Genomic DNA, 19,178 nt, shown 5'->3' with positions numbered 1-19,178 from the left:
AATTAAACTGGGACATGCTGGGAATCTATCAACAGCATGAAGTACGAGGGGGATCGGCGTCTGAAGAAGTTGAATTGTAGACCAAATAGACACGCTCTCTTCTACGTATTGTTTACTTTGTGGTGCTGAACGCTATGTGCTACACCAAACCATGAGAAACTTTTTCTTGGGCCAAAACAAACCTCGCTTGTGTTTTATAAGGCTATTAACCTAACAGGGCCAAAAGCAGCGCTCTTTCAAAGAGAATGTCAGAATGTGTGTACCTCTATGTTCAGCAACTGAATAAAAGTGTCCAGTATGTGGACATGGTTCTCCTGTGAAAATAGTTGTGCTAACATCTTTAACTTTTTGCATGCTTTCCAATAGCCTATTACCTAAAAAAACAAGATTAAAAAAACTTTGTTTTGTCCTAGAAAAAGTTCGGGTCGGCAAAGAATATGGCTTAGCCACAAATTAGGTATTGAACCTGATAATATGAATTCTAAAGATTACCTACGACGAGAAACAAACTAAAGAGTGTAATGCGGTTGGTCGTAGCTTCTTCGTATATAAATTATCTATGACTATATATTAAAACTGTGAAGACTCGAGTTCAACCGAGCTAAAGAAAGACAGAAGTCCTCAGTCTGAATAACCGTTCATGGCCGGTCCGGAACATGTTCACGTACTCTACACCGGCCGGCGTTCAAACGGTGATGGTAGTGGTTAGAAGATGAAAAAAGGCACCTAATTTCTGCAACCCGGTGGGGAGCACGTCGCAGGGGTAAGAATGCACTGGCAGCGGGGCGCTATTCTTTGGTTCCCACAATGAGGGGCGGGCGAGAACTGGTCCAAGAGCGAAACCATATCCGTAGGGAACTCGTCAGCGTCGTGGTGGAAGGAGAAAAGAGCGAGCGGGGGAGGGGTTCAACTTCATGCGGCACGTGGTGGACGTTTAAGGAACTAGCCCTTCGTGAGCCGGAATCCTGGCCTCGACTGCTAAGCACTCGAGCTCGGTGACGGTGTAGTTCTTCTCTGCTTGGGTCAGTGTCCAACTGGCATATGCTACGACGTGCTGACGGCTGTTGCAGAGTTGGACCAGCACAGCACCAACACCTAGCCCACTAGCATCAGTACGAAGTTCAGTCAGAGCATCAGGATCAAAATGCTTTAGGATGCGTCCTGAAGTCACTAAAAACTTCAGCTGTTGAAATGCAGCCTCACATTTATCATCCCACAAGTACGGTGTGTCCTAATGAAGAAGGGACGTCAGTGGGAAGGGAAGTTGTGCGAACTTCTTAATCAATCGGCGGAAATATGAGCACAGACCCACAAAACTTCACAGGTCCTTCATTGTTCGTGGTGGTTCGAAGTTTCGAACCACTGCGGTCTTCTGTGGGTCTGGTCGCACGCCTTCTTTATCCACGAGGAAGCCTAATACGAGGGCTTGACGTTCTCCAAAATGGCACTTCTTTGAGTTTAAAACAAGGCCAGCTTCGCATAAGTATTCAAACACAAGCGACAAGCGGTGGTTATGCTCTTGAAAAGTCTTGCCGGAGATAATCACGTAATCTAAATAGCACATGCAAATTTCCCATTTTAGTCCACGGAGTACTGTATCCATAAATCTCTCGAATGTCGCTGGAGCATTGCACAAACAGAAGGGCATTACGTTTAACTCAAAGAGACCGTCTGGTGTTACGAAGGCCGTCTTCTTTTTATCTGAGGGATGCATAGGAATTCGCCAATACCCAGAACGCAAGTCAACAGAAGAAAAATAGGAGGCAGAATGCAGGCAGTCCACGGCGTCTTCTATACGTGGCAAAAGGTAGACGTCTTTTTTGTGATGGCATTTAGGCGACGATAGTCTACGCAGAATCTCCATGAATTGTCCTTTTTCCAGACTAGAATGACAGGAGCTGCCCACAAACTACACGATTCTTGTATGACGCCCTTCTTTAGCATGTCTTCAACTTGCTCAGCGATGACTTTTCTTTCGGAAGGCGATACACGATAGGGCTTCTGGCGTATTGGTGGTGCTTGGCCTATATAGATGCGGTGTTGCGTGCGTGAAGACGGTGGCGTAACGGTAGACGTCTCGTCTTGGGCAAATTCAAAGACTGAGGCATAGCGTGCGATCACCTCCTGCAACAGCGACCGTTTATTTGATGGAAGTAACTTGTTGATCATACGGTCAATGCTGGCAGAATAGTCGGCGTACGAGTTGGCGTGGGGTTTCTTTGCATCCACCGACAGTTGGAGGGACCGTATGGTAAGAGTACTTTGCTCTTGAAAGCTTGCCAATTTAAGTCCTGCAGGCAGATATATGGGCTGCACGGAAGCGTTCACAGTCCACAAATCGGCACAACCATCGATGGTGAGCACGAGGCAACGAGGCACAATAACGTTTTTCTTAAGTGCGTTACTCAAGTTCAGCTCGGCTAAACCGTAGTAAGAACCCTCACAAGAACGCGAAGAGTTTACACGCACAAACATTGCGGTATGCGGGGCCAAGCTTACGTCTTCAGACACGGGAAACACTTCCAAGCAGTCATCAATGGTATCTTTTGTAAATGGAGACGGCAACACGGAACGAAAAATTCAGGATTCCACAAAGCTTCAAGACGGCCTCGATGTAGGTGGTGCATGTTTCGCTAGGTAACTGCAGAGCCCTGCGTGAAAGCGTTTGCTCCGCCTGCTTGACTTTAGAAGTCGAGTCACCAAAGCACCTCTTCAGCTTGTCCACAAAAATGTCCCATGTGGTCAATTCACTCTCGTGGTTGTCGAACCAAAGAGACGCGGTGCCGACGAGAAAAAACACCACGTTCTCGAGCTGCTTAGCAGTGCTCCAGCGGTTGCTGCGACATACTCTTTGGTAGTGCTTGATCCAGTCCTCAACATCGTCATCCGGCTGCCCCTAAAAGGTCCTCGGCTGACGTTTCGGCATGCCGCAGCGAGCTTGTCCTGGCGGGTGAGCGTGTTGATTATCAGCAACGAGGTTGTTATGGCCATCTCCCGCGTCCTCCGTGTCTGGTAGCTGCGGTGGCAAGCCTGCCAAGCGTCTGCTCCATCGCAAAATTGGTAGAGCTGGGTCGTCCAGAACGATGTACCCTGCACCTTCCACCAAACTGTTACGAGTGATTTTGTTTATTTAAACATGAGCTGAAATGGTGTTGTGAAAGAGCAGCGTACTTCTGAGACAGGCGTAGAACGCTTCACCGAACCACACAGTCCAAGCGCCGTTCCACTACTGTTCTTATTCTTTCGCGCCCCGTAGGCTCGTGCATCTTGGTTACAATATGCTGGGTTCCTTGCCCTAGGGGCCTTGAAGGCAATGTGTTTGCTGACATAACGGCTACTACCATAGGAACGGAATCTAGAAACTTTTCTATAGGATTTCCTGTCTTAGATCTTAACGCATTTTTGCGTAGAAAGGTGAGGGACTACTGGCAGTAATTGTTGGATACTAGGGATTCGAACACACTTCACCTAATCAAACCACAGATAGGGAAATGGCCTCCTTGTAGTAAAGTGCGACGCACTGAGGTCACGCACTGCCGACTAATAAAAGGCCATACATACAATACGCACACCCACCTGCTCCTTGGCTATGATCCTCCTGTCTGTGGTAAGGGTGGCGAGACACTAACAGTCCTTCACACATTATTGGAATGCCAGAGACTTGTAAAACTAAGAAGAAAGCACTTTACTCTGGCGTATAAACAGAATATACCACTACACCCAGTGTTATTCCTTGGCTCCAACCCATATTCAGCACAGCTTGGATTTTAGGCTTTTAAAATGAAGCTCAAGCATTGAGAGTTATTCCCCAAACAGTTCCGTAGCTCGTCCTCTCAGGAGAGGCTGCTGCGGCGGTAGATTTAAAAGGTGCATGTCTCCAAGCCTTTGAGGTCAAGCAAGGGCCCTGTTAAGGCCTTAGTGCGATTTTCACGAAACACCATTGCAATTTTTAGTCTTTTGTCAACTACGCTTATTCTACTTTAGAAATGTAGCTCATAACCCACCCCAGTACACGCACTGAACTTCCATTTGTTGTATATATCTCTTTAGGTCTTTTTACAGCCACTATATCTTCAACACACTATTACTCATGATTGCTCGACATCCTAACATAAATTGACATGGCGCTCTTTGGCCAACCTATGCCCCTGCGCCACTAAACATCCTTACATCCTCTGTTGAATCCAACTGGAACATTTTTAAAGAAAATGTTAGAAGTTTGGTTGACATGTATAACCCACTGCATGCTATTTCAGGTAACCATTGGTTTCTTTGGTTTACTTCTTCGTTTATGCGCCGGTTAAATAAGAAGAAGCGCGTGTTTAAAAAGTCAGAGTAATGAATTAAGTCAATGGTGCACTTATCGTGAATGTACTATGCAGTATACGGAGGCAGTCGAGAAAGCCAAGGAAACGTTTTATAAAAACACACTTCTCTCGGTACTTGCAACGAACGCGAAAAAGTTTGGGAATGTCGTAGGTGGTCATAAACAGAATACAGTTCTTTAAGTGACAGTAATGGAGTACGAATTCCGAGCTGTGAGCGTTGTTCTGTGCTCATTCATGTATCTTGTAAATCCTTTTTATCATCATCTGTGTCTTTTCTGTGTATTACTGAACATAACTTCCGCGTTATGTATCCTGTTGTTGTTGATTTTGATGGTGTACAGAAGCCAATTTATGGCCTGAACTTGTCTTCGTCTTGTGGAGTGGATGGCATCACTCCGAAGTTTTGAAAACTACGTATGTTCAATCATCAATGTTTTTTGTCCAAACTGTTTTCCCAGTCCTCAGAATCTTGTTCTTTATCACCTAGCTGACTGGAAGGTGAGCAAGGGGAACCATTAATTAAATCTGGTGATGCACAGTCCCCTTTGAGTTACCGACTGATATCCCTCACATATTATTAGTTCCTAAGACAATATCGTAATTAGGTATTCGGGAACATATTGATGTTTCCGAATACCTGATTACGAGATTGTCTTAGAAACTGCACCTTGTAAGCATTTATGACACATAGTTTATTCTCATCTCGTGGCCTGTCCAGGTACAAATTCACTCTTCTTTCCCAATGAACAAGGCTTCCGTAAACATTTTATTGCGATAGAAACTATATGGACACTTTGGGCTGAATTTGCCGCGGTACGTTGGCGTAGGCGTTGATGTCACGCACCGTATATATATACGTCTCTATATATCTAGGAAAACGCAGAAAACAAAAAATCCAAAAAAAGAAAACAATCCTGCGCGCGCAATCGCGCATGGGCGAGACGTTAACCACTGAGCCACACCCCAAGCAAATCCTTCACCGTTCATACGGCAAGCTACTTATATCTACCACTTACCGTTGCTCACGAGTATCTCAGGGAAGAATTGTGTTTTCAGCAATACCAGCAAGACGGCGCAAAGAGCGCACGTCGTGCTCTTCGCGCGACGCGCAAGAAAAAAGTTCGGACTGGCACGGTGGATGGACGTGTTTTTTGGGTGCTCCCGATCGACTGCGAAGATAAGTGATTTTGCATGTTTTGAGCTTGCCTTTATAATTATAAGGCAGCAGTTAAAATGTTTGTAGCACTTATTTCATTGTACCGCTTTTCCGGGGGTATTTACTAGTTTGTGCGTGTGTGTTTGTTTCTTTGGGTTGTTTTTCCTCTTGCCACCTCGTGGGGGAGGTGCACGTACATTCAACACGCAAACTTTTCGAGCAGAGCTTAGACTTCCTATTTCTCGTAGGGCAGGGATCGTGTTCTGTAAGTATCAAGTGAGACGAGTCATAAGGATAATTGGTGTCATAAAGACATGGGTAAAAAGGCTGTAAAGTGTTCAGGATGCGGAGTGAGTTTGAAAATAGACCCAAGTGCAGAACCAATGAAGAGGAGGCTGACGCGAAGTGTTGGCAATGTGAGGTCGAGGAGAAAATGGAGAAAACGATAGTTGCCAAGAGTGAACTCCTGTTGAGAATCACCGAGCCGGAGACTGCGTTGGCGACAGAGCATGAAAAAACGAGGGCAATGGGAGAAAGGCTGAAGTCTACCGAGTAAGCGCTAGCCAAGGTGAACAAAGAAGTGGCCGACGGAGAGAACAGCAGGGCACCGGCAACCAGAACGGCGGAGAAAAAAGAGCAAGCAAGTTTGGAAAAAACTGCTTCAGCCGGTTCAAATGTCGCCAGCCCCAGCTTCAGCGAAGTAGTGGTGGGGCTGGGAGGGGACAAAGCTGCCGGCGTCGCATGTGCAAGTAACCCCCAGGTTCAGGACGCTCCAGCTGAAAAGTCACAGCTTGGGATGATCACCGGGGATTCGAATTTACATCGATGCGCAGAAGCAATGAAAGAGAGGGTAAGAGGGGACAAGAGGGTTGCAGAAGGGACGTTCTCAGGACGCAAGCTGGAAGCAGTCATGAGGCAAGCAAGTGCAAAACTCAAAACTACAGCTGATAGACGAAACTCGTGATAATTTCACGCGGCTTAAACGATGTCTTAAATGAAAATACTGCAGGACTAGCGACCACACTGGCGAAAGGGGTCGATGACGTGTGCGCCACTTCACCTCAGGTACAGGTAGTGATATGCACGATACCGGAGGTACCGGTGCGTTACGGCAACCTGCAAAGAGCAGTTGTCAACGCACACCAAGTGATATGGCGGATGAGTCGAGAGAAAGGCTTTGAGGTGGTGGAAATAAACAGAGTGGTGTATAAGTGGGGTGGTTTTCAACGATACAGAATTCACTTCGTTGAGCGGCTAGGTCACGAGGTGGGTTGGCGACTTGCGGGATGCAGAGTAGCTTTTTTGGGGGGCACGCGGGCCCTTCGGGGTGCAGGATAGCTAGTAACAAAGAAAACAACCAGGGAGACTCTTTGACAGGTGGTATGGACAGATACAATTCCAAAGTGGCCCTGGTATCTAAGTTAAGTAGAGTGCGGGGCAAAAATAGACGTAGCCACGAGCACCGAGCCAATTCAGACATAGGGTATATTATAATGCGTGGTGGCAGGAAGAGGATCAAGTGGAAAGAGATAGTAGAAAAGCTAAGAGAGGAGAGACTGATGGTATACGGTTTTGTAGAAGCACATCTTAGGAACATGGAACAACCTCCTAACAATCCGGACTATGCGTTGGAATATTGTAATAGAACAGAAGGCAGCAGAAAAGGGGGTGGTATTGGGGCAATAATTCACAAAAGTACAGACTGGCAAAGGGTGAAGCAGGAGTGCAAGGAACATTTATGGCGAAAAGGGAAAGTGGCAGGGCAAATCACACTCCTTGGTTTGGTGTACTTGTGGATGGGAGCAAAGGCCAGAGAGGAAAACCAGGCAATGGTAGAGTGTATATCAACGGACATTGACAAGTTAGGAGGAGTGCGAGATAATTATACTAGGAGATATGAATGCGCACATAGAAGATATAGATGGGTATACCGACCCACAAGGCAAAATTATCATGAATATGTCTGAAAGACATGATTTGATCTTTTTCAACAGTACCGAGAAGTGTGAAGGGCAAATAATATGGGATGTAGCAAGGCTGCAGTCGAGGATATATTATGCATTGATGTAACATAGGATGTATGATAAGCTCAAGGGAATGCGCATAAATGAAGGTGGTTCCAGAAGTCTGGGTATTGATGACAAATGTATCAAGCTACGTTTTGGATGAGCAGTGAAAGTGAGAAGGAGACAAGATGAGCAACTACAGGAAAATTTTTAATCACAAAGGCAAATAGAAATAGCTACTAAACAAATTGAGAAAGTAATCACTGAGGATAATAAAACAGTGTGGACATACACGAATATAATTAAACTGTTTGATCTAGAACTCACTAAAGCACAGTCACCCCGGAAAAGAAGACACATACCCAAGAGTTGGTGGGATGAGGAAGTTGAGAGACCCATAGCAAAACGTCAGGAAGCCTCTAGGAAACACAGACAAGCTAAGCAGCGGGGCGAACCAATAGATGATGTTGAAACAAAATGGGAAATCTTTCTAAGCTGTAGAAGGAATGCATCCCTTCTGATCAATGAAAAGATTAGAAGAAAGGGAGCTCAGTGGCTGGCAAAAGTACATAAAAAAGACAGAAAGGCAGCTGCGAAATTTTTGAACCATCTAAACTACCTAAGAAATTTGACGAGCCTAGAGCGGAGGTTTGTAACTACAGCTCAAGGTGCTAGGCTAGAAGGGGACGAAGCTATTGAATGTATAAGAACAAGGGTGACAGAAAATTTGAACAAAGAAGTGCTTTATGCACAACAATAGACAAGGATGAATCAAGTGGCGCAGTGGCTCCATTTTCACAACGAGAGAGGGAAAGGACTGAGAAGATGGTTCCTAGTAGTACATCAACAGGTCCAGATGCCATTCCAATCGCGCTGATAAAGACATTAGGTCCGAAGTCTAAGCAGGCCATGAGAGAGGCAGTGAGCAAAATAATAATCGATGGTGACGTCCCCGATGGATGGAAACTTAGCAGAATGAGCATTATCTATAAAGGAAAGGGGGAAAAAGCTTACATAAGCAACTACCGTCCTATAACAGTGACATCAGTGGTCTACAGGCTGGTGATGCAGAATATGAGGGAAAGACTGCAGGCATGGATACAGGATGAGGGGGTGCTGGGGGAACTGCAGAATGGGTTTCGGAAACAGAGGAGGTCGGAAGACAATCTGTTCTCACAAACGCAGTGCATCGAAATGGCATTAAAGGAACGCAGGTCCCTGTGGCTAGGATTTTTGGATATCAAGGTAGCGTACGATAGCGTGGTTCAAGAGCACCTGTGGAGAATACTGGACACGCTAATTGTGGAAGATGGAGTCACTAATATTTTAAAGGATATCTACAAAGGTAAAAAGGCAAGTTTAAAGTGAGAAAAACAAGTATTCGAGCCTGCAGAGGTCAAACGGGGGCTTAGGCCGGGGTGTCCCCTGTCACCCTTATTATTCATGAAGTGCCTACAAGGAATAGAGGCAAAAACAGAGGGAAGTGGACTGGGCTTCAACCTTTCTTTTGTTAAACAAGGAAAACTAATTGAACAGGCACTATCAGCATTGATGTACGCAGATGATACAGTGCTAATGGCCGACAACAAGGAAGATTTGCAGAGATTGATGGACATCTGCGGTAATGAGGGAGATAGGTTTGATTTCAGATTCAGTAAGGAAAAATCGGCAGCCATTATTTTTAATGATTATTAGGGCAGTGAGCTTAGAATACAGGAGGTCACGCTAGAGATAAAAGATAAATACAAATATCTGGGTGTATGGATAAGCAATGGGGCCGAGCACCTAAGGGAACACGAAATATACGTGACGACTAAAGGTAACAGGAATGCAGCGGTAATGAAAAACAGAAAACTGTGGAATAACCATAGGTATGATGTTGTGAGAGGAATATGGAAAGGGGTCATGGTTTCTGGTCTAACGTTCGGCAATGCGGTCTTGTACATGAGATCATAAGTTCAAGCAAGATTAGAAATTAAGACACATGGAGTAGGTAGGCTTGCCTTAGGAGCTCACGGGAATACACCAAATCAGGGAGTACAAGGTGATATGGGATGGATATCATTTGAGGGTAGGGAAAAAGATAAAATTTGAGAAGCGATTGAGAGAAATGGGGAGGAGCGTTGGGCTAGAAAGGTATTCAGCGACTTGTACATGAAGAATGTCGATACAAAATGGAGGAAACGAGCCGAAAAATTGACTGGTATATACTTTGAAAACAGCAGGGGGCCAAACCAAAAAGAATTATCGATTAAGACGAAGGTGAAGGAAGCTGAGACCGATTTGTTGAGAATCGGCATGGTTAGGAAGTCCGCACTAGAGATCTATCAAACTTTTAAGCAGGAAATCGCCAAGGAAAGGATCTATGATAATACTCGGGGTAGTTCTCTACTGTTTGAGGCCAGGACGGGAGTGTAGCGAACCAAGACATATCGGGCCAAATACGAAGGGGTAGGCACGGTATGCAGTGCATGTGGAGAGAAAGAGGAAACTGCCGAACACTGGATTATGTTCTGTAAAGGGATTCTCCGTATAGTTCATGTTGATGGCGCAGAGTTTTTCAAAGCACTGGGGTTTAGGGACAGGGAGGGCAAAATAGACTTTAAGCGGGTAGAATTAACTAGATGGAGGTTACCTGATTGGTGACTAAAGTCAAGGCACAAGTGAAAATTGAACCCTTCACTGCAAATTACGAGTCTTCCACCTCACTATTTAAAGAAAAAAATTAAATCTAACTTTTGGTTCACTAAGTATTGCGGCTTGGTGGCGTTAGCCACCGCCTGATATTAGGGTGCCTCGATGCGCGCGCGCCCGCCTCCCGTTCGGTGCCTCCCGCCCGGCGCGCCTGCTTCCCGGGCGCGCGCGCATCGAGGCACTCTACCTGATATAAATTGTACAGCCATATCAATCCATCCATCCATACGCGCGCGAGCTCGCGACATTAAGTATTACCGCTTGGTGGCGTTAGCCACCGCTCGATTTATACGGTACAGCCATATCAATCCATACATCCATACGGGCGCGAGCTCGCGAATGGTGCATGCAAGTTTTTTATCTAAAGCAACAGTCGCACGGCCTCCAAGATAGATGCCGCGTGCTCGCAGTCTAGAAGACCTTAAAGAGTTTCACAATTCCTCACAGATGGCAGCACATTATCTAGCGTTCCCGGTTTGCTTGATCAACGCCTCTGGAAAGGCATAATATGTTTTTCGCTAGATTGACATGTTTGTCCATTTATAGAGCTGCTTGAAAGTTCTTGTGGGTTTTTAGCGGTGATGGCTACACTATCCCGGCCTTTTTAGACGTTGTTTGATGGCCTCCCAAACACGCCTAAATTGCCGAATGGGCTCGTTTTCGTCGTGCCACCTGTCGAACAGACTCCTTCCTCTACATGACATTTATGCAGTGTTTTTTCCCGAAGCACTTGCAGGTAACAACGTGACTTTGTGGTAGAAGTGTGGCAGCTTGGGCTAGTTGGTATCACATGACGATCGTTATAGCGCAAGAATCGAACGACGACACAGAGACGACACGTGTCCTTCGTGTCCTTCTTGTCTCTCTGTCATCGTTTGGTTGTCGCGCTAAAACTATTGTTTGTGGTAGAACACTTGCTTGCCACGTGATCGGCCCGGGTTTGATTCTTAATGGGACAAAACATTTTATTTGTTATTATATTTGCTTATTTCTGGATTTTTCGCTCACAGACAATTTTTCGCCCGGAATCAACGGTGCCGACGCCCCCAAGGAGTGAATTTCAGCAACACAAGCTTTCTAACGCTCTCGCGTTAAAAGTCTCATACTCACAAGCCTAGGCTATGGGGCAATTGTTTATCAGTCTGCGACCCCGACCGAATTGTGAATGTTGGACCCCGTCCACCATTTAGGCATTCGCCTTTCGACGGGTGCCTTTCGAACAAGCCCTGTTGAAAGCCTTTATGCTGAATCGAATGAGTAGTCCCTTCATTTGCAGAGATGCTACAGTTCCTTCATATATTTTCTGAAGGTGAGCGCAAACAATGAACACCATACAGTATATACAGTATTGTAAATGACGTGTCTTGTTATCAGCGATTTCATATTCACCCTGGATTGAGCGCTATATACTCAATACGTGTGTGATGTCTTGCCGATCAAATAGAAGTCCCACTGTTTGAACAACGCATGATGTAACCGGCTATACAGCTGCCACCGTGGCAGTGGCAGCTCATAGACTGTGATATATCCTTCGACTTCGATGAAGTTTCAAAACAGGCGCCTATCACACATATCTGTACGTACTTCTTGGAACTCCAACACAAATATAACTGCCCCGAATTCTACACAGATGCGTCCAAGTCTCACGCTGGTGTATTCTATGCAGCAGTCGGTCCGTCCTTTTCGAATACTCGTGTTCTCCACCCAAACTAAAGCATTTTTACTGTGGAGGCGTGCGTGATCCTGGTGGTGAATAAACAGATTAAAGAAGTGAGCTTACCCACGCTGTTATTTATACAGACTCCTTACGCGTTGTAAAAGCTTTGAAAACTCCTAAACCGCATAAAACCCCCACAATAGTCTCACTTCACGCCGTACTATGCACATTTCACTCATCTGAACAGCGTATCATAATATGCTGGGTGCCAGGGCATCGCGACATTCAAAGCAACGTGTTGGCGGACCAGATGGCTGCAGCCGTCTGCGAAAATGCTGCCGAAACATTCATAGCTGTCTTGGCTCAAGACTTAAAATCCTTTCTACAGCAAAAGCTGAGGACTTATTGGCAGAGCACATAGAACACACAAACACAAACAAGCTACATGTCGTCAAACCAAATCTTGAAAAATGGCCACCAGTATCGGGGTGCCGTCGCACACAAGTAACAATCACCAGGCTAAGAGTAGGACACACATACACTACACAATCTTACCTATTGCCCGGTGGTGATCCACCCATGTGCGAGAAATGTGGTGAAACTCTTACCATTCTCCATATCTTCATTCATTGCAGTGCATTAGATGCTATCAGAAAAAGCCACTTACCATTACCCTATCGAGAGCAAACGCCGCCTCATCCTGTTCATCGGTAAGGAGCCGCTTTTCAAATATGTTTCACTTCCCGCTTTTTTAAAAGATGTTCTCTGTTTTCACGCAATTTACCTTGACCATCAACGGCATGATCTGTGAGTGGAGGTCGCTGCTGCGGTAAGTACATCACAAAAAGCATTTGCCTCGCGGCCCTTGCACACAAGGGTGGTTCACGAGGCATCTGCGCTCATACCATGTTTCGAGGTTTTTATTATAACAACTGTTTGTCGCTCATTTTTGCTACACACATTTCATGACATACTCAAAATTTTAATACTTTTATGTTTTAGGCACCTTTAGAATGAGAAATTTAGGCACCCATACAGCCACATACTAATACATGGTTCACATCGATTTTCAACTGAAATGGCGCTCTTTGGTCAACCATTGGCCCTTGCGCCAAAAAACAACACACATCATCATCCTCAACTTTTTCAGTTCGTCTATGCTCGCAAAAATGATTAAACATAGCCAGTCAAACGTTGCATTATTGTGAGGACCCACTAGCTCAGAATTGTAGGCCATCGCTGTAAGTTCTGAAATACGACAAGCAGCTGACGCTGGTCACGTTGTTGTTGTTTTTTTTCTCGTTACAGAAAGATTTAGCCGCGTTGGCCAGAATGTTGGCTGGCGTGGTGAGAGCAGGAATCAGAGCAGCGCCACCTGGAGCCAGCGCATCAAGAACTGGTTCGACGAGCACAAGAACTACCCGCCCGAGGACATCGCGAGCTTCAAGATCTTTCCCGGACCCGCCAGAACGGGCCACTTCACTCAGGTGATTGCGCTAACTGGAAGATGGAAATGCACTATTGATACTGGGGGCTATTTTCTACGCGTCCTGTGAAATAACTCAAAGAAACGTGATGAGGAGACGTCAGCGAGCGAACAGCTAATAGGTTAGGTGAGGAAGATCAGTGATGTTTTGAACGCATGAAGGATTGTAAAGTTACTATAGCTGAACATCAATATCGACAGGCATTGTTTTTCAAGGCTTATAATTGAAATATGCAATGACTTTTGCAACTTACGTCTGTTAATGTGTTCAGCAGTTGCAAGCTCGTTTCACAACTTGATGAATTGTTCGATGGAGGATGGCGGCAAGCTGTTGCTGACTGCTTGCGCGAGGTTGCAGTAAGCGACACACACCCAAAACAATCTACCTCGGTACACCAACTCCATTGCTTACTTCTCGATCTAATCCAAGTGGTCCGATAACTGTTTTCTATTCGTTCTACAGAATATTTTATGGGTGAGTTTCTGGGCCGCCATATTGGGCTGTATTAACACTCGTTATTGGGCTAGTTGGTGCATTGCTTCAGACGAAAAATTCCAGCCCATAAAATGACGAAATCAGCAAACGTTTATTCAAGTACGTTTGGCTCAAGTATGTACTCATGCGGTCACATGGTCAAGCTACAATCTCTTAACAAAAATTGCAAGATACAGTAAACTGACGCACAATCCCTCAATGCAATCTCCGCCATACTAATCAGTCAGTCAGTCAGTCAGTCAGTCAGTCAGTCAGTTTATTTTCCTTAAAGACCCCCAATGGGGGTATTACATAAGGGGTGGGAATAATATTTAACAAACGTAATCAATACATGGGTTTCAACTATATACATTTCTTCATATTACAAGGAAATATGCATGTACAATAAATAACACACGTAACCAACATGTAATTCAAAAAAGCACTTAAAGGTTATTTGTTAGAAGATGGTCAGTGACATGTTGTGCAAAAGAAGATGGACATATTATGTCGACAATGGAAAAAGGGAGGTCGTTCCAGTCTTTTGCTGTGCGGGAAAAAAATGACGCGAGAAATGTTGATGTTCGAGCGCGCATTAATGAAACCTGCTGCGTGTGGCTTGTCCTGGCTGATATGCGTGTTGCGGGTTTGATGTAAGATGGTTGATGCAGGATTGAACTGTGAAAAAATTTATGGTAAAGACAAAGAGAAGAAATGCGCCGACGAAGAGCGAGCGATGGAAGATTGGATAGTAATTTTAGTGATGTGACGCTGATGTCGTATGAATACGAAGAATGAATGAAGCGAGCTGCACGGTTTTGAACTGATTCTAGAGCGCAGATGAGGTATGCTTGGTGCGGGTCCCAGATGGCGGATGCGTATTCCAATTTCGGTCGCACTAGTGATGTGTAGGCAAGTAATCTTACTTGCATTGGAGCACTTTTGAGGTGACGTTTTAAAAAGCCTAAGGTTTTGTTAGACGATGAAATGATGTTTTGGACATGCGTACGCCAGATCAGATCGCTAGTCACGGTGACACCTAGGTATTTATAAGAGTTAGTCAGTTCTAGGGGTAAGCTGTTGATTGTGTACGGAAACATGAGCGGATTATTGCTACGCGTAAATGACATAGTTTTGCATTTATTTACGTTTAGTGTCATTAACCAAGTGGTACACCATTTCGAAACGTTAGTAAGATCGTTCTCTAAGGTTAACTGGTCAGAGGTGTTTAGTATTGTGCGGTAGACAACGCAGTCATCTGCGAACATACGTATATTACTGGTTACATGCAAAGGTAAGTCGTTAATATAGATTAAAAATAGTAGCGGGCCAAGGACGGAGCCTTGAGGGACACCTGATGTTACTGGGATGGCAGTAGACAGGTGGTTATTTACAGCGACGCGTTGTGATCGATTAGTAAGGAACTCTATTATCCATTTTATGACGGTGGGATGTAAATTTAGTTGGGAAAGTTTAGCGAACAATCGTTGATGAGGCACCTTATCGAATGCTTTAGCATAATCAAGAAAAACGGCATCAGTTTGCACGTTTACGTCGAGGTTAGTATGAATGTCATGCAAGAAGGCTGCCAGCTGTGTTTCACACGACAACCCCTTGCGGAAGCCGTGTTGTGAAGGGTGAAAAAAATTATTGCTGTCGAGAAAATTCATTATGTGGGAGTAGATGACATGCTCCATGATCTTGCAGGGGACGCTTGTTAGGGAGATGGGGCGATAGTTAAGTGGAGAGTTTCTATCGCCTGATTTGAAGACCGGAACGACCTTCCCTATCTTCCAGTCACATGGGATGATTCCTGAGGAAAGGGACTGGGAAAATATTAGAGCAAGAAAAAGCGAAGCACTCTCTTTAACATTTTTTAGAATTTTGGAATTGATACCATCCATGCCCGCAGAGGATGACAATTTCATTTTTTCTATTATAGACAATATTCCATTTGCGCAGAAATTGATTGCTGGCATGTCATGATTACAATTAAAGCCAAGTGAAGGTATGCGGGAGTGTATGCTTGGTTCATCAGTAAAAACTGTAGCAAAAGAAGCGTTGAATAGATTCGCACATTCCCCGTCAGTAATAGCTTCACCAGATTCAAGGGTTAGTACAGTGTCACGCGGTTTGTCAGCCTTAAGTGTTTTCCAGAACTGTCTGGGATTAGTCTGCAGTAGCTTGGGTAGGTCTGTGTTATAGAAGAAGTTTTTTGCTTTGCGCAGGGCTAAAAGATAATTGCGGTCAGCCTCATAGTACCTATCCCATACACTCGGTTGACCTGCACGTTTGGCAGATCGGAATAAACGTTTCTTTTTATTTTCAAGGCGTTTTAGATTTTTAGTAAACCAGGGTTTGTTGCAGGTGCTTGTGAAGCTGACTTTAGGTATGAATTTATCGGTTAGCTCCGTCAGTTTACCGATAAAGCGGGTCCAATTCGTATCTACTGTGTGTTGATGTAAAGTTGCTTGGAAAGTGTGGAAGAATGCGCTAAGAGCTTCGTTTATTGTTTCGTAATCCCCTCTGTCATATAGATGGATCGTTTTTTTGTAGGTTTCTCGTTTAAGCGGTTGAAAAGAAAAAGTGGCGTGAATTGTCTTATGGTCACTGATTTCGGGTAGATAGTGAATGCGTGACAGGCTTTCAGGATTGTTGGTTAGTATCAGATCCAGGACACTGGCTGTATCTTGCGATACACGTGTTGGCTCTGTGACTAGTTGGGTCATGTTGAAGTTTAGGCAAATATCAAGAAACGCATTAGCTTCACCTACACCCGTAGATGAATGCACATTGCTGGTGCGCCATTCTATATGTGGGAAGTTAAAATCACCGAATAAAAGTACGTGCGCGTTTGGATGAGCAGACGTGAGCTGGCACATGGCCTGATTAAGTTGGTTGCTAAAATTGGAACTAGCACGGGGTGGTCGGTAGCAAACGCCCAGTACAACGGACTGAGGATGTGCCTTAATAAGTACCCAGAGCATTTCTAGCTCTGTTTTAATATGTACGACTGAGCAAGATAATTGCTCGTGAACAGCAATGAGTACACCGCCACCACGAGTAGATGCGCGGTTATTCCTGTACAACTGGAAGTTTGGTAATTCTGACAGAACTTCGTCATCACGGATGTCATCAGTTAACCACGTTTCGGTAAGTAATAGCACATTGCTTTCAGAGGATGATACAGTGCTAGATATAAGTTCCCGTTTGGGTAGGAAACTGCGAATGTTAGTGTAAATAACAGAAAGTGAAAGAGTTTTGCTAGTAACCGCAACAGCGGTCGTTTTTTTTTCCCGGTGGCTTGATTGCTACGATAGTTCTTTGACGGTGTTTGATTCGGCGTCGAAAATGTAGCGCTTCTGATTCATGTGCAGTGTTTTGAAGTGCATTGAAAATGGCTTGTTGTTACTTCTCGCAAAAGCAATTAGTTGTTTTCTAGCATTTTGGACTGAGCGTGAGAAGTCTTCACCTATGCCGTAGCTTGTCCCCTTAAGCTTGCGACCATTCGATAATATTGCAGTTTTTGTCTTGTGCAGAGCAATCTTCACGATTATGGGCCGGGAGCGTTCAGGTGAATGTCGACCGAGACGATGCGCGCGTTCGATATCTCTTGGTTCTAAGTGAACCTGTAGGTTGTCCCGGCAAAGATTCATTACCAGCCGCTCCGATTCAGAAAATGTTTCAGATGCGGAAGGGTCCGGGATACCGTAAAATATTAGGTTGTTTCGCCTTGAGCGATTTTCAGCGTCATCAATACGGGCTTCTAGTGCAAAGATTCTGCAGGAGGTCTGCTCCGTGTTAACGCGCAGGACTTCTATTTCTTTTCGAAGTGGTACCAGAGACTGATAATGACTTTCAAGGTCTGATAATCTTTTGTTCAGTTCGCCAATTGTTTTATCGGTGTTACCGAGCTGAGACTTCAAGCCCTGTACTTCTGCAATTAGTTGTGTTTGACCTGTAGATAGCTTACGCAATTCAGCAAGAAGGTTCTCAGAGATATTTGAAGGGCCAGGGTTAGTTTCAACATCTCCAGCTAGAATTAGTAGTGCACGAATTACATGGACACACTCGGCAATAATAACCATACAGCAATGCGGGCTTGGCAGCTGTACCAGAAAGTAATTACCAGATCTTTTCGAAAAGACAACGTAGGGCTCACCAACCTGCATAGCGGGAGCGAATTGATTAGTGATCCGTGCAGTGGCACAGACACCAAGCCCACAGCGCTCCGTTGAAGGTCCTTGTTCTTTTATAGGTGTCGGGCTCGTGGATGTCGATGATGATGCAACCGTCCAGGCTTGGTTGAGCTCAGCTGCCCAGAGTCCCTCTTCTGGTCGAGCCAGGCATTTGACGATAGGCAGAGGGCATGCGCTGCCTTCGTCGCTTCCAGGACAGCTGAAGCCATGTTCCGCCGGCGCTACCGCATGCGCAAGCGCAGGTAGCAGCAGATGAGCGATGACGTAACGGACCATCTGCATAGCGGGAGCGAATTGATTAGTGATCCGTGCAGTGGCACAGACACCAAGCCCACAGCGCTCCGTTGAAGGTCCTTGTTCTTTTATAGGTGTCGGGCTCGTGGATGTCGATGATGATGCAACCGTCCAGGCTTGGTTGAGCTCAGCTGCCCAGAGTCCCTCTTCTGGTCGAGCCAGGCATTTGACGATAGGCAGAGGGCATGCGCTGCCTTCGTCGCTTCCAGGACAGCTGAAGCCATGTTCCGCCGGCGCTACCGCATGCGCAAGCGCAGGTAGCAGCAGATGAGCGATGACGTAACGGACCATCTGCATAGCGGGAGCGAATTGATTAGTGATCCGTGCAGTGGCACAGACACCAAGCCCACAGCGCTCCGTTGAAGGTCCTTGTTCTTTTATAGGTGTCGGGCTCGTGGATGTCGATGATGATGCAACCGTCCAGGCTTGGTTGAGCTCAGCTGCCCAGAGTCCCTCTTCTGGTCGAGCCAGGCATTTGACGATAGGCAGAGGGCATGCGCTGCCTTCGTCGCTTCCAGGACAGCTGAAGCCATGTTCCGCCGGCGCTACCGCATGCGCAAGCGCAGGTAGCAGCAGATGAGCGATGACGTAACGGACCATCTGCATAGCGGGAGCGAATTGATTAGTGATCCGTGCAGTGGCACAGACACCAAGCCCACCACTCATCATCACTCATGATTACAAAAAAATCCAGGAAAGTTTTTTTTCTTCCCGCGCAGTGCCATGGAGCAATCAGTGCAGCACACTTCACCATTTTTGCAATGCGAAAAGCTTCTAGTATTTCACGTGCCAATTTTTATGGCTTCTGCCCTAAGTCCTGGTTACGTTTGTGTTTTCGTATACTGCAAATAAATGAAGTGTCGCAGCACACGCAACCACATAG

The 19,178-nt window shown here is 45.5% G+C and overlaps 2 protein-coding genes across 2 annotated transcripts in view; one reads left to right on the top strand and one right to left on the bottom strand.

Annotated features, from left to right (window-relative positions):
- Positions 1-19,178, top strand: part of LOC119169949 (CRISP/Allergen/PR-1-like) — a 378,447-nt gene that overhangs the window by 334,124 nt on the left and 25,145 nt on the right. Inside the window, exon 4 of the mRNA XM_075882862.1 lies at positions 13,150-13,328. Within this exon, the coding sequence (XP_075738977.1) occupies positions 13,150-13,328 (179 nt within the window). The remainder of the gene's footprint in view (positions 1-13,149; positions 13,329-19,178) is intronic.
- On the bottom strand, positions 14,068-18,969 carry LOC142795768 (uncharacterized). Its single transcript, XM_075886124.1, has one exon. It carries the CDS (start codon positions 18,962-18,964, stop codon positions 17,114-17,116), a length of 1,851 nt encoding a protein of 616 aa, XP_075742239.1. The 5' UTR covers positions 18,965-18,969; the 3' UTR covers positions 14,068-17,113.

Source organism: Rhipicephalus microplus, chromosome 2 (assembly GCF_043290135.1).
Source record: "Rhipicephalus microplus isolate Deutch F79 chromosome 2, USDA_Rmic, whole genome shotgun sequence".
Classification (NCBI taxonomy): Eukaryota; Metazoa; Arthropoda; class Arachnida; order Ixodida; family Ixodidae; genus Rhipicephalus; species Rhipicephalus microplus.
Note: the sequence above shows the minus strand (reverse complement) of the source record. Positions and strands in the feature narration are given on the sequence as shown.

What these genes read in the sequence shown, in the direction of transcription:
- LOC142795768 (XM_075886124.1), bottom strand. Translation starts at nt 18,964, where the DNA reads ATGATGAGTGGTGGGCTTGGTGTCTGTGCCACTGCACGGATCACTAAT.